The 16327-nt window shown below is 45.7% G+C and overlaps 1 protein-coding gene across 1 annotated transcript in view; it reads right to left on the reverse strand.

The window, feature by feature from the left end:
• PRKCH (protein kinase C eta) overlaps positions 1–16327 on the reverse strand; it is a 113178-nt gene that overhangs the window by 76781 nt on the left and 20070 nt on the right. Inside the window, exon 2 of the mRNA XM_054286683.1 lies at positions 9094–9157. Coding sequence (XP_054142658.1) covers positions 9094–9157 — 64 coding nt within the window. The remainder of the gene's footprint in view (positions 1–9093; positions 9158–16327) is intronic.

Here is a 16327-nt window from a genome sequence, read left to right on the forward strand (position 1 = left end):
CAAAGCATCTGTCAAGAAAAACAAATTCAGCCTCTTGTATTCCCATCTTATTGGGAAGAGCTCTGCCAAGAAGCAGCACCTCTTCTCATCAATACATCCCCAATTTCCCTGGCAATGCAACAAGGAAATGCTCAGTGCTCAGGCTGGGGATGGCATAATCCATCCTGAAATTTCTGCAGATGGCAGGGACCATGAGTGCTCTGCCCCTCCCAGTGCCAGGGGATTACTGGGATTTCCCAGAGGGATTTCCCAAGGCCTTCAGGAAATGAATGCAGTTGGCCCCAACAGCTTCCCAGCAGCTAACACAGTCAGACCTGATTCTCTCCCCTTCCCCATCTCCTCCCAAACATGATTTTCACCCTGCAATACATATTTCTCCACTTCTGAAATATGTCTCTGGGATTTCAAAAGCAGATGTCCCAAATCCAAACAAATACAGCTTTAAAAATGCTGGCTGCCACATGGAGAGGGTGCTGCTTGCCTCGGCTCAGGCTCACAGAATCATAAAGGTTGGAAAAGACCTCCAAGATCACTGAGTCCAACCTTTGACCCAACATCACATTGTCAACAAAACCAGAGCTCTGAGTGCCATGTCCAGCTGTTTCCTGAACACTTCCAGGGATGGTGACTCACCATGAGACTGCCTGGGCTGGCTGGTGCCAGCAGTTCCATGATGTGACACCATCAATTTCATTCTCCCAAAGAGGTGCCCCTTTCCAGCAGGTGTAAGAACAGCAGTGAATTCATACCCTGCCTCCCCATGGGCTCTGACTCCTCTCAATTAACAAACAAACAGAGGTGGGGGAGCAGGAAGAAAGTCACTTTCCCCAACAGCTTTTGAGAGACACCTAAAACCTGCACCTCACTTCATCTGTTTTCCCAGTCCTTCAATGGGGAAGGAACACTTCAGGAGGGAATTTGTTTAGGTTCAAATGACAGGAGATGAAAGGCAGCCCATGGTTTGATGGTCACAACAGCCCTCACACAGGTTTAAGCAGTTCTCCCCCCACACGGCACCCTGCCTTCCCACACAGCCATTTTTCAGCCAGATCATGGGACACAGGGATTCCTCTGCCATGGCCTTCATGCTCAAGCTGTCATCAGCCCTTTTGGATGCAATAGAACCCTTCCCTTGATGGGCTTGTTCTTCCCACTTTGCCTCCCATTCACAAGTAATATAGAACCAGAGTCAATGCAAATAAAAACAGGAGTAGGACTAGACTGAGGCTGTCACTCAGTAAAAATTCCTCACTGAATACCTAAGAAGTCTGAGCTGGGCAAGCTGGATAAGAAACATTTACCTGCCTTTATCCTTGCTGACTTGCAAGCATGATCTGCAAGTTTATACTGTGAACGTATAGGAAGGACACATTTTAGAACAAAAATTCAGCATTGCCTGACCTCTGAGAGTTTTATTTTCTAGTGATATCCTTCAAATGAAAAGGTTTCTGGCTCTAAGGCCATTTCCTACATTTTATAAACAAAGAAAGTTATTATTGGAAGCAAGTTCCTTTGCTGGAACTGCAGCAGTCTCCTTGGTCCTGGCTCAGCAGCAAGGATGTGGTTTGAGCACACAGCTCCAAGGAGAGAGGAGAGCACTGACAGGGGAACACTTGCCAGGAAAGGACTCTGCTTTAGTGAGGGATCAGTGCTGGTGACAGACACACATGCTCAACAAGTCTGGCAGCTAGACGGCAGAAAAGAGCCGAGATTCTGGGATTAAAAACAGTTCCAGGCTCTAGCAAGAAGCTGGCTTTGATGGTCACAGCTGTGCTGCTGCTGCAGCATTTCCCTGTCCCCTGCAGCTCCTCTACAATCCCCTCTGTCCATATTCTCTCCTCCCACCTCCTTTAACCTTTTGGGTTTCTTTAAGCTGCTTCTTTCTGACTACTCCTGCCCATACTCATCCATCAGCACCCTCCAGACCAATCTCCTACTTCTTTCTCTCTCCTTATATTCTTTAACTCTGGCCTTCTTCTAGACCCTTATGGCTCTATTTCTTCTCCAAGCAACTTTCCCCAGCGTTTCCACCATTCACTGCCCCTGTCCCTTGTCTCAGCAGCTGGGGCAAGGAGAGCAGGACACCTGCTCAGCCAGACCTCCTGCCTTCCTCCCTCCCTCCTCTGCATCACTGCTGGGGCTCCCCCTCCCGCCTCCCTGCAGCACCCAGGGCAGGGCTGAGCGCAGTCAGGGGAATTCTGGCCCAAAACCCAACCACAGCCCTGCTCCAATTTCCCACTCCAGACAGCTGGGGCAGAGCTGGCCTCACTCAAGGCAGCCCCAGGGAAACCCAAGAGCATCCTTTTCAGACAGACAGATTTACCCTCAATTATGAAACTGCCTCATTCCCTCACCTGCAACCCCCAGCAGGAGCAGCAGCCACTGAGGTGGCTCAGTGCAGGTGGTGTCCACAGCACCCCAAGCCATGCTGATGGCATGCAGTTTATCCCACATCACAAATGAGTAAATATTCCCCAAAGACAGCAGACAGGGACAGCAGAAGCTTTCATCCCTCTCTCTCTTGCCTCTGCCAAGCTTGAGATCACCCTGGCCAAACAATGTCAGGATCTCTTTGCTCAAAGCTCTGTTTTGATTCAGCTTTTCATTCTGGAAAACAAACAGAATCATTGCTGCTGAAGCACTCCAGGAAACAAAAACAACTGGCACTGAAGAGCAGGAAACTCATTATTTTCTGCTGGGCATGGTCTGGAACAACCTAAAACAGAGGTGTATAAATTGCAAGTGTGAGTATTCACCTCCTTAAGCACCACTGGAAGGTGAGCTCTGATTCCTGCAGCTCCATGCCAGCTCACCTAATGCTGAACACCCAGTCAGGGGGCAAGGACTTCTGCATGCTGGACAGGCTGGGCTGCCAGGCACCCAGACACAAGGAAAACCCTTGGCTGGGGTGGTACCACCTAAATCAGGAATCTCCTCCAGCAGCCAGAATTGAGAGACTCAGATATTAAATTGGATACAGCCTAATTGTATCCAATTAGTGTGTGTATATATATATATAAATATATATATATATATATATAAATATACTATAATTGCATATATATATAGAGAGAGAGAGATGGATGGATGGATGGATGGATGGATGGATGGATGGATGGATGAAAAAATGAACAGCATGGCTTTGTTTTTATTTTTTCCCCTGCAGTTTCTGGCACAGATTTACACAGTGACCCCTGGTAAAGCACTGAGGCTTCTGGACAGCCATTTACCTATTCCATCAGTCAGGAAGTTCACCAACTGTGGTCTAGAGAAACCCAGGCACAGCCTCAGGTGTGCTATTGTCAGGGTATCCCTTTCATCCCAGTCCAGGATATCATCCAGGTGCCTTCAACCACACTGGGTCCAGAGAGGGATGGCCATGAAACAGCATCAGGGTGTGCCATCATCCCTGGATCCCAGCACTCACCTCCTACAGCTTCATGTTTGTCTCCTTCCATCCTACACATCCCCATCCCCACTCCCAGCAGCACAAACACCAGCTCCAGCACAGCCCTGTCCTCCAAGGCCAAGCAGATTTCATCTCCCCTCTTCACCTCTTCCAGGAATCACAGGGAAATAAAGCAAAGCAACCTCTGTTCTTCATTACAGCCAGGAACACCGAAATCCCACTGATTTCAAGCTTGCATATTTATCTCTAGGTTTCAGAGCCCAGACAAAACACAGCCCACTGAGGAAGGGAAGTTAACCCTGATATTGCTGTTTGTGGCATTTTTACAGTGCCTGGGTATCTCTGCAGTTGGCAGATCTGGGCAAGTCACAAATTACTGACAAAAAATCTCCTGGCCTTAGACACACTGCAATAGCTGTGGGGCTCACATGGATCATTTTCTGAGAAACACAAGTAATCCTGTGGATATGTGGCAGGCTGGGGTGCTGTTTTCCTCCTGCCTCTGCATTATAGGCCCTTCATAAACACCAAGCAAATAATTTCATTTCCCAGGGTCTGGCTCTTCCTGCTACCAGGAATAAACAGCTTTGTTTGTTTACTTCCCTGTTGGAGTATTTTTTCCCTGTGAAAATTCAGAATTTAACAAACTTGCCTGGTTTTGTTCCCCCCCCTTTTTTTTTTTTTTTAAGGCAGAGAGACATATGTGAGATATCAGAGTTCCAGGGTGTAAGTTCTCTCAGGTTCTCTCAGCAATATTTACAAGTGAAATGCAAAGTGCACATTTTGAAAGTTTCACTTTGAAATACAAAAAAAGGAACTCGTGGAGGCTTCAGGACAAGGACAGAGCTGCTCTTGCTCCTCCTGCTTGGCTGATAAACCTCTGTTGGGATGTGCAGAGTGTGACCTCCAGGAGACCAATACCTGCTCAGGACTTCAAGATCAGCTTCTGGAAACATTTTATTTTTTAACCTGGCATTTTATTTTTTAACCTGACTGAAATCTTTCAGCAAGGATGGGGATCCACTGAAGTTCTCCTGCCTGCCCCACAGAGATGCACAGCATTTGTGAATTACATCCCTGGTCCCTGCAAGGGCTCAACCTACTCAGGGTGGATTTTCTCCCCCATGGGACTCAACACTGTCCTGACCTATCTCCATCTGAAAATGCAGAGCTGAAGCAACACAGAGTGGATCTGGAAATCTCTTGCCTACAGCACACAGGTGTGGCAAGTGTAAAGCACTGAAAAAAGTGTAGACACTGGGAAAAAAACACAGAGTGTAGAAATGTATGTCTCCTGCTGGTCTCTGCCACACAAGACTTTGGGCTAGACATTAAAGGCTTCCACGTCCTCAGACTGTGAACCAAGGACAGCAGAACTTTATTTATCTTATTCTGCACTGATCTATATTTGGACCAGCAATTTTTCTAGGTGGCGTCTACTACAAATTTTAAAACCCTGCTAGACCCAGTAAACCAAAAGAAAAGAGTGGCCCTAAACACAGGGTATGAGAACAAGGCATTTCTTAATTCCTGCTTCCTAGTTTTCAGTATTTATTCCCTTAACTATAAAAGATGGGCTGAAAGCAGTCATTATTGCAGTTTACAGAGAACTGGTAAAACTCTTTTTCCTCCCTGTTGTGCAAGAACCTGATAACAGATCTATCAATAGAAATTTTATGGGGCTGAGGAGCTACATTATAGTGCAGAGCAAGGATCTTGTTAACACAATATTTAGGTTCCACTTGACACTTTAAGGCTGCAGATCTTTAGTGGTACCTGTCAGAGAAAACATTATTTCTTAAAAAAAAACCTTTGTGTTAGAAAAATGTATTCTAAGAAAAATGACAGCAAAAGACCAGGAGTCTCTGTGTTTGAGGACAAACCATTTGAATGTGCCAGCTGCAAAACAAAGCAGCATTTCCTGGTCCAGAAACAGGTTTGGGCTTCCTGAACCTGCTCCTTAGGTTAACTGTAGGCAAGCAGGTTCAGCTTCCTCCTTGGGGGGATGGAACCAGATGATCCTAAAGGTCCCTTCCAATAAGATTCTATGGTTCCTTGCTGCTGCAAACCCTACCAACATGAAATATTTAGTAACAGGTGCTATATTCACTCTACCGACTCACTTGGCTTTTCAATATTCTTGTCTTTCTATTTCTTGCCCAGAGCTCAAATTTGTCATTGTCTTTACTGACACTGAAAGAAAAGAAACAAACATTACTTACTTTAGAACTATGAAATTAAAACTGAACTTCAAATCAGAATTATCACTTTGAGTGACAACAGGGAAAAAAAAAAGGCAAATTTCAAGAGTTCAAAGCACTAAAATAGAAACACTCTGTTTTCTACAGGGCTTGCTTCATTCATTAATTCAGTCAAATACTTCATTTGTATTAATTTAATTAGCTTTGCCCAGAATTAAATAGGGCAAACAGAAGGAGAGGTGGCAAACTGAGGGCACCTTGCAGGCAAAGCTGTGAGGGGACTGGGCTGCCCTGGGACTCCAGGGCTGCCAGGGGAGAGGTTCAATCCATCCAGGAACACACCCGGGGCCTCTCAGTGTCCAGCCTGGCCCAAGCACCATCACCAGCTCTGGGGAATCTCTTCTAACATCTCACAGGGGTCCAGAGGCACAAACCACAGCAGGGGTTCACCACGCTCACTGCAAGGCTTTTGATTTCAAATCAAACATATCCTGCCCAAAAGTTAACTCGGGTTTTGCTCTTTCACAGCTGAAACCAGCATTCAGTGGGAAAAGCAACAAGCACTGGAGAGCAGGTCTGAATTCATGTCACCAGCTGAGCAAAACCCTCTGGAGCACCTCAAGAGCCCTACATGTGTAAGAGAGGAAAAAAGCAGATTTTCACTCTTTAAAGAGGGCCTGCAAGAGTTGAGATCTTGTGGATTATCCCAGAGCTCCTGGCACACACATGGATCACAGGGAGGGCTCTCTGAGTTCTGTTAAACCACAGCTCCTGCAGTCCCCAGGGCTGGGCAGAGCTTGGTGGGGTCCCACACACTGCACACCCTGCTCCTGTTCCAGCTCCTCAGCTGACAACGTGCCTCACATCCTCTGCAAAAACACACCTCAGGGAAGGCAAATTCACTATTTTTAAGAGAGCAGAAGCAAGGAGACACAAAGACAGAGAGAGATGCTAAAGCCACCCTTCTGGGAGGAAAAATCGTAAAAGGAATAAGAAAGTTTTCAAAAGGAATTGTATGACTTGGAAAAAATTTGATGACTTGAAAACAAAAACCCTAAAAGGGTGAAATAAAGAAAACCCAGAGAAGAGTAAATAAATTCCTTTGAGAAGAGGCAGGAAATCAATCCCTAAGCAATGCCTGAAGCCTGGCAGGCAGAAGTCAGCCCTCACCTTCTCTATGCAACAGCCTGGACTGAAACAGCTCCTGGGTCAGTGAGGAGATGCCTGGGGATGAGGGTGCTTCCCTCCACCCCAGCTGGGTGCCAGGGCCACCAGGGATGTGTCACCCTGGGGAGTTCAGGAGCTGGACTTTGCTGACCCTTGTGGGTCCCTTCCAGCTCAGAGTATTCTGTGATTGGTAATCTCCTCCCAAGGTAAGGAGATTTTCATTTTAATTTTGCACTGGGTGCTTTACACAGGAAACGTCAGCTGAATGAGGGTAGTTAATATAATCAAATACAGCTTAGCACAGCAAGTATATCCAAGCAGAGAAAATAAAGAGAGGCAGGTATAATTTCTCTAGGCCTCCCTCACTTTCTATTGCTCTGTTCCTTTCTTTTGCTGAAAACATGTATTTTTAACACATCAAACAGGCAGATCTCCCTGCCTCAGAACAGCAGGGTAGCAGTGATGGACAGAAGAGCCAAATGGGAACCTGCACAGAACTGACCCCTTTGCAGCTGCATGTTTGCTGTACTGCCCTCACATCCTGACAGTCTCAAATGTCTCTGTCAGACTCACAGGAGCCACACCCTGCTCCCCCATCCCTGCTGTAGGTGAGCAGAACCAAATTCAGGTTTTGGTGAGAAGAACTTTTAATCAAACCATAAAAGCACCACTCCTAAAGGTAAAGTCTAAGCACCACCAGGACTTACTGTTTTGAGTAACCAAACAGGACAAACAAAATAAGGCAGTCTCACATGGGCCTAAAACCCAGTCTTGATTGTTTTGTTGGGGTTTTTTTGGGTTTTGCTATTTTTTCTTCTTATCCCCCTTATTTCCTCCCTCTCTTTGCCCACTTTTTGGACTTTTACTGTACTGGAGGTAGACAATGGTGACTGAGACCCTGTGAATTTGGCTATTTCCACAACCAAAACAACCAGCTCAGCATAAGAAGTCATAGGGAGCAGGGAGGATGTGGCAGTGGCTGCCCTCCAGATCAGAGGAACGAGTGGGGAGCTGCTTTTTGAGCTTTCAAGTCGTGAATTATTCTCAGACTTTTTTTAAAAAAAAACCCTTAAAATTTCAAATACCATTCAGAGCCTCCACACTTCCAGCAAAAGAGACAAAAGCAGAATTAAATATGATATTATGAACAAGACCTCTCTGTGTATCAGAGGGAAACCCCTGATTCCTCATGAATACCTCCTTTACCCAAGGACTGGGAAAAGTCAGTATCTGCAAGCAGGCTTGCCATGGATTAAGACTTTTTTTGGAAACTCTAAATGTGCCCATACATGGGAACAACCAGACAAGAAAAAACCCAAGAGCCACCTTTGATGTTCCTGTTCTGTAAGTCTACACATCCTCAAGAACAACAGAGGAAAGAGAAGTAAATTATTTCCAACATTTCCCATTCCCCTTGGAAAGCAGTAGCTGTACAAACATCTGAGTTCTGCATTTCTCATCTCTGAGACCTTGCTAGCAACATGCTCAGCCACCAGCACAGGTCTGAAGCACACTCTGCATTTATGCTCATGCCCACCATGCTGTAAATGGCCAAACAATGGATACAAACTGGGATGTAAGTCAGTAAAAGCACTCCAGTTTCTTCTCTTTCCATCCCTGGCTCTATCATAAGACATTAAAGCCAATTTCTAACATCCTTTTCATCCCTGCAAGAAATTCTTCCAGGCCTCCCCAGCACACCTTGGCATTCTCCTGCTCTCTGGTTACAAATACAGAGATTTCCTGGGTTGCTCACATGCACACTCATAACTGGTATCACAATAAACAACAGGGACATCAAAACCATCACAACTAAAAAATGTAGTTACCAAAAAAAAGTCTGCCCAGATACTTTTTGGGGCAGCTGTCACACTAAAAACTTGCAAGCTTCCTGTGCAAAGTGAACCCAGGAAACAGAAACGGTCGTGAAGTAGATGCGAACAATTACAGAACAAAACCCATCCAGATGTTTCAAACATGTTCCATTTTAAACATGCTCTGCTTTCTCCTCAGCTTGCCCTTGGAGAGGCAGCCAGGTGAAAAGCACCAGTGACAAAAACAATCTGTCTGAAGGCCAGCTTCATGGAAATAAACCAGAGAGAACAGAACCAGCGAGCTCCCCAGGTCTGGGATCAGAGCAGAGGGCACACAGAGCTCCAGCTGCCACCAACAGCCCCTTCCAGATTTCCCCCATCACTCAGGAAACCTCAGGCACACCCCAGCATGGGGCCCCTGAAGAATCCAAATGTCTGCACTGCTCTGGAACTGATGGCAGGGACACAGAGCAGTCCAGCTCCAAATGGAAACAACCCTTACCTTCTGTGAAGTTTCCTGTGAGAGTTATCACAACAAACACTTTGCCTTCTGGCTCCAAATCCACCTGAAAGAAAGCAAAGGAAATGTTAGAGGATTGGTTTCCTTGAGGCAGAAATTTGATAATATTTGAAGGTGCATTTATTCTCATGCACACCTTAATTGAAAAAAAAAATAAAATCAAGCATCTGGTGCCCAAATTGTTCAGCATTCAGGGCTCCATAAAAATAAGGAAATTGAGTCCTACGTTTTTCCTGGAAGTGCTGAACAAACTCAGCCTTGCTAGATAAAAAATAATTTAAAAAATAATAAAATACAGTTAATAGTGTTCCAATTCATGAGATACATGAAGCAGGACTAACACTGAATTCTCTGAAAATATCAGTGTGCAGCTGTGTCGAGAATTACATGGATATTTCCTCTATTATATTTTGTTTCAGTCTCTCAAAATACCATCATTGCTGAGGTAAATGCTGATTTCTTACATAAATCACCTTTTGGCCTTAAACCATAGGAAATAGAAAATTGTTAAGTGCTGTTACCTAAGGACTTCTTGTCGTTTAATCTAAATTAGATAGAGATACAGAACATAATTTTAGGGATCAGAGATTCAATCCTAGCATCAGTCAGCCTGTCCTTGAAAGATACCATTTCTTTTTTGGTGGGTAGATTTTTCATTTTGAGATACATTTTTAATAAAGGTCTTGCTTTTGGCGTTTTTGTTGTTTTTTTTTTTTTTTTTATTTACCAGCTAAGGATTCCTGATGTTTGAGTCAGGCTGTCACACAGAAATCTCAGTTAAAAAACAAAAACAAAGAAAGAAGTAACAAGGCACACCCTGAATTTACCACAAATTTCAAGGTTAAAATTAGCAAACAGGAGCTTTACACCTCGTGGGTATGGATCACCTGTGCAGAACAGGAATTTTGAAAATGCAGATTTCTGGGGGAATTAATGGATTGCTGATCCAAACCCTCCCTGCTCCTCCTGTACAACCACAGGATGATGACCTCAGGCTGCCTCCTGTACCCTGTGAGCCCTTTGATTCCTCTGCAGTGTAAACACCCAGCACATCACTGAAACAAACCCCCAAAAATCAACCTGAGGAAAGTGTAAACACCCAGCACTCACTGAAATAAACCCCCAAAATCAACCTGAGCAAAGTGTAAACACCCAGCACTCACTGAAACAAACCCCCAAAAATCAACCTGAGCAACGTGTAAACACCCAGCACTCACTGAAATAAACCCCCAAAATCAACCTGAGCAAAGTGTAAACACCCAGCACATCACTGAAACAAACCCCCAAAAATCAACCTGAGCTCCCCAGGCCAGAGCTATGGACCACTCCTGATCCAGACATTTGCTCCTGGTTTCTAAAAAACGCTGCTGCCACAAACCTAACAGGCTATAATGTTAAAATACTGAAAAAACAGAAAGGTGAACCCTAAACAGAAGCCAAACAGCCAAGCTACAAATGGAAGGAAAGCACCTGCACAGCTGTAGGTGGGAGGAGATGTCTGAGCTGGGCTGACTCTGCAGGGTTAAGGCACAATGCTGACACAACCCAGATGAAACAGCTTTCTGGGGTAAGTGAAGGAGAAGCACAGACAGTCATACATTTCCCTAGCCCACAATTTGTGGCAGAAGTAGAGAAATTGTTATTTAAACTGCTGGGGATCTGTTAGGATGAGCAAAAGGAACGTATTCAGGAAAAAGAATGAGAATCATCTCATTCACATGATTCCAGCTACGGTTGTAAGGTGCCACACACGCACTCCTATCAGTGGGACACAAAACAGGGAGGCTACAACTGCTTGGGAAAATCCTACCAAAATGCTGATTTTATGGACACTACATTCTCCACTAAAAAAAAAATAAATTAAAATCAGTCTCACATGGAAATTTTAAAGCAAATATTTAGTCTTGACTCAATATTAATTTTTGTGCTTGTTTGCACTGCACATTACACTGGTTTTAGGAAGCTGTGTTTGAACAGCCCTCTGTCTCCATTAATATTGAAGACGATTCCCAAATAGATTTCAACTCCAGCAATATCATGCATCCTTTTTGCCTAAATTTCAGTTCCCTGGAGAGATGTGCAGCTTTGTAAAGAGATGGTCCTTTCCAAAATATATAATAATATATAATAACATATAATCATGCAAATTGATTTTTGGGATACCAAGAATTCAGGTTTTATGGAAAAAATCCTTACTTACATAGGTTTCCAAAATAATTTTTCAGTGCTTATAATTTTCCTGCCAGTCTCCATACAGGGTATGTCACATTCCTGCTTCCACACTGACAAACAGGATCCTTCCTCCCTTCTTCTGACACTCAGTATCTCTGCTGGGATGTGGAATAAATCCTGCACTCCTTGTTCAGTCTCAAAAGCAAAGGATTGTCAGGACTCAAGCATCTGGGATGAGGCCAGGGAATCCAACAAAAGCATCACCCACCTTTGACACGGCACAGACAAAATCTGGCCCAAAGTCCTAACTCACCTTGTTCTCCATCTCTGCAGAGAGGATTCCTCTGCCTCTAGCACAGCACAGTCCTCTGCCTACAGCAGTCTCACACAACAGAAACAAACTCATTCAGAAAGCAATAGCAGGAGATTTATGAGGGTTATAAACAATCTCTCTCCCCTCCAGACTCCAAGATTAAAGACCAGTCAAATCCTCTACACCTACCAAGCAGCTGTGCTCATGTTGTAGCACAGTCCAAGAGCACTCAGCCAAGAGGACTTGAGCTACACTCAATGCCTTCTTACAGAACATCTAAGGGGGATCTAATTAAAAATTACAGCTGAAAGGCTCCAAAATGAGGCTGAAGCCCCAGCTCGCCAGGAGCTGCTGAAACTTTGGCACACCAATGCTGATGGATGCAGGACCTATGGGGAATTCTTGTCCTAGACAAGGGCTTAAACCAGACAGTCTTAAGGGTTTCTGTAGTCTTAAATTGATAGCAACAGAACAATAAAAGATAACATACTATGAAATTAAATGAAATGAAATAATAACAGAGCACAGGGAAAAGTGGCTTTTGGACTTGCTGTGATCTCCTTTAAGGATGAATTTGACCAGCTAAGTAGCAGCCATCTCAGTACCTGAGGTAACTCTCAGACGTGGAACGCGCCCGAAACAGAAAATAACGCCTAAAAACCTGAAAGGAAAATGTCTGACCACAGAGCTGAGCTGGCCTGAGAAACAGCAGCAGCTCCCCTCCACATGCCTGACAGGATGTGCTCCCCACCATCATGGGGACACCCAGAGCCATGGCCACACTCCAGAGTGGCCCCGTGCTGGCAGGTGACACCTGTGAGCTGCTCACACTCGCTGGACCCGCAGTGTCCGTGCAGCCCCGCGAGCTGAGCTGGGTGTGAACAGCTCAGGCCCTGGGGGTGACCTCAGGCAGCTCTCAGCACAACCCCTGGTGCTCCTGCCCCTGCTTCACACCCTCAGCAGCACCTTCACACCCTCAGCACCGCTCCCAGCCTTGCAGTGCAGCCACAGCTGAGCACACGCTGTGGGAAACTCTCCTGACACAGCAACTGCAGCCAGAGCTGGGCATGCAGAACCAGCTAAAACCAGAGACCCACAGAGCAGAAGTCTGGCACTCCACAGTGTCCTCAAAAGGAGGAACTCCTGATATCAGCCCTTGTGGGAACCCAGAACATCCCTCTGGCTGTCCAAGATGGCCAAGACCCCTGCCAGGGGGCTCAGAGACCCTGGCACAGAGCCCAAGATGCTCCTGTGGGTTTGATTATGGCCCATGGAGCAAGTTACCCACCTTATATGAAGGTCAGCAAGCCACAACAGTTTAGGTAGGATAACAGTGAAGTTATCACAGGGTGGAAAAGTAGATTTTAGGGTTTTTGGTATGGGGGTTCAGGAGGCAAGATGGAGGGATCTGGGCATGTCCAGCCTTTCTCCTTCTTGGCCTCCATCTTCTGCTGTGATGTTGGCACTTACAGATTGGTTCAGAAGCTCACTGTCTAACACAGGTGATAGGTATTGGAAAGTAATTGTAAACACTGTATATGTAGTTTTTGGTATAAAGACATAACACCACCCCAGGGGCAGGCAGAGTGCCTGGACTGTCCTGCTGAGAGAACCTCGGCAGGACAGGAGAAAATTTTTTATAGATAAGATACAATAAACAACCTTGAGACTGAGAAATGAAGAGCCCTGACTCCTTCTTCAAGACCTGGGCTGGGAAAAGAGACTTTCTAACCTTTCTTGGGGTCACTCTGACCAGCGAGAGATCCCGATGAGCCCTCCTTCAACCTGTCCAGTCACCAAAGCACTTCCAGCACCAGCACCTGCTTCCACAGACAGAGAGGGCTTCTCACCGTGTTCTGTTACTTCACAAGACCTGAGCACTTCCAAAGGGAGCAGCTGCCAAAGGACTGGCCCTCCAGCCATGGAAGGGATAACCCGAGCTGGGCTGGCAGCCCAGGGCCTGGCTCCATGCTGGCACAGCTCCAGGGATGCCAGCACCTCCCAGCACCAGCAAACACCCTCGGGATCCAGCCTCCCAACAGCAGCGGGGGTGGAACAGGAGCACCACGCAGATGCCAAGTTTTGCTCCTCACTTCTGCTCTGTTTTTCATTTCCCAGCACGGACATTAAAGGCAAAACCCCTACATTTCTACAGAGAAACAGGGTGTCACAGTATTAATCTTGATAGAGTTGATAAAGCCCAAAGTAGATCATAAAATCAGTTTGGGTCAACAAAGCAGATGATATTTATTCCTAAAGCAAGCAGGAGAGGCTCAGAGAAGCTCAGCAGCCTGAAGGCAGCACAGGTGATGCTCAGGGGGAACTCCTACACCACAGCATAAGAGAAGTGATACAGGAATGTAACCATCCATATGTATTTGACACAATCATCAAAGGGTAATATGTACAAAGTTTCCTAATGCCAAAGATCTGGCATGGGATAACTTATTTTAGGGAATCACAAGCTTATGCCTGGAAGGTTTAGTATCAAAGCCAAAGGAAAGTCCTGTTGTATTGGGAGCAAAGGAGAATTATGAAATTCTATGCGTGCCTGATGCTGTCACTGCTGTGAGGTGCAGTGATCTCAGAATAAATCAAACTAAACTGGTAGTGTGCAGCATCATATCACTGGCAGGCAGATCTGTAAACAATCATCACATTACCCCCTCTCCAGCACTTTCATCCTCAGCCTGGTCCCCAGGGAAGAACCAGGGGGAAAAACACAGACTTTCTGGCTGGTTTAGAGGTAACTTGGCCAAGTTTTAGCTCACTGGGAGACGAAAGTATGCTTATCAGTGTAGTAAATCCTTTAGTCACCCTCAAGGAAATGAAGGCAGCACGTTTGTCCACAGCACAAGGGGTGGGAAAGATCAACTGCTGGAGCTCAGCTGTACCTGTGAGAACAGCACAGGATTTTGGCCCAGAGCTAAACACACACTTTAACTTCTGCTGAACTTTAGAGCCCAACCAGGGAAAGCAAGCGCTGGAGGATTTTGGCAGGCAAGCTGGAAAGGGGCAGGTAAGGATGAGGAGTTCAGCCATGGCTCCATTACACCTCCCCTGAGAGGCACAGGCCCCAGCCAGGACACTGTGCTGGGAGTCAGGAACTCCACTCCTAACCCAAAGCACTCACAGGGTGCCCCATGCCTGAACTTGCTGGGATCCTGCTGCTCCACGTGACTTCAAAGGGAGCTGCCGGGGACTGGCTTCCCACAAGGAGGGGCCCCAGTGAACCATCTCACAGAAAAGGGCTGTGCTGACATCCTTCCCAACCACAGGCCAGGTGTTACTGACTCCCCTTCTCTGCATTACAAAAAATAAATCAGCTCAGGAGCAGAGCAGATGCAGGGAGAGCAAAATAGGGCTCCTTAATCACATGCCTTCACATATGTAATAAAAACTGGCCGTGCGTGATTCATCAATGGAAGAGGTTTGGAAAACAAATTCAGAAGGAGGGTAATCTCTCAGGCAACATATCAACACCCAGCTGAAGCATCCACTGAACCTGCAGAGCAGGTAGAGTGAGTTGGCCTCGAGAGAGCCCAGCCTGCCCCGGGAAAGGATGGGAAGAGGCACATCCAAAGGGTGCCTGCCTGCAAGTCGCTCACTCTCCAAAACCAAGATGAGGTAGATAAGGTGGCACTCCAGGATGAAAAGATATCTTCAACACTGAACCTGGCAAGAGCACTACATCTCACAAACACAAGTTCTTAAGATTTTTTTTTCCCCCTCCCATACCCTAACAGATAATCCAGTCTGGGAAGTGTGATCTGAAGCACATCAGAATCAGTGGGAATCTTTTCATTGTGTTTGGATCAGACACAAAAGATTATTCTGTTTACCCTGGAGCCTAGAACATCCCTTCTGCCATTGCTGCCCTGTCCTTCCTTGCCCACAGGCACAATCCATAACCATCCTAGAAGTACAGCCTTTTTCTGAGGCATGTCAGTGCTGACATGGCTTCAAAAACAGAACAGGCCAGACACTTGCAGTGAGTAAAGCAAATATAAAAGCTACCTAGGGACTTCATTAGCTTAATTAAACAAGTAGCTATATCTTTTGACTTCCTACATAATTTTTAATTTTAATTAACAGAACTGCATATGTAATCAGTCGTTTGTAGAGGCAATTCCCAAGGCTCAGTCGAAAGAGCTGAAAATTTGGGTTAGGCTAAAGCTGGTTTTTCACATGCCTCTAGTTATTTCTTGTCATCTTTCTTGTTTAAGCTCTTACCAGATCATGCTTATGGAATGTCAGATCTTTCTGTATTTTAATAAGGCAGCACCTCCTTGGACAGGTCAAATGGCAATTTTCTCAGCCAAATACATAGTGTCTGGATTAATCAGTCCCTCTTATACTTTTTGAGGCTGACAGACACCTGTCTATCAAGTCAGACACCTTTGAAAATCCTCAGGGCTGTCTAGTACAAAGGGGATTTTGCATTTCCACACCAACACATTAAAGTGTTTTTCCTACAAACGCACAGCATGCACTTTTTAAGATTCAAATTAGGGTGCCTAAAAAAAAAAGCAAATACACATAACAGACTATCAAGTATTTTCTTATTGCAGCAGAGGCTGGCAAGTGCTCAGGGCAGCAATTCCCACCACAGGTGCTGGGGCAGACCTGGACAGCACTGGGAAAAGCTGCCAATCCCACCTGCAGTCAGCAGGTCCAGGTACCCTGAGTGTGGAAGCCCTCACAGCTCACCTGAACACAGTTTAACACTCA

This window comes from Melozone crissalis, unplaced genomic scaffold (assembly GCF_028551555.1).
Source record: "Melozone crissalis strain CALT ecotype California unplaced genomic scaffold, PUWL_Pcris_2 ptg000056l_1, whole genome shotgun sequence".
NCBI classification, from domain to species: Eukaryota; Metazoa; Chordata; class Aves; order Passeriformes; family Passerellidae; genus Melozone; species Melozone crissalis.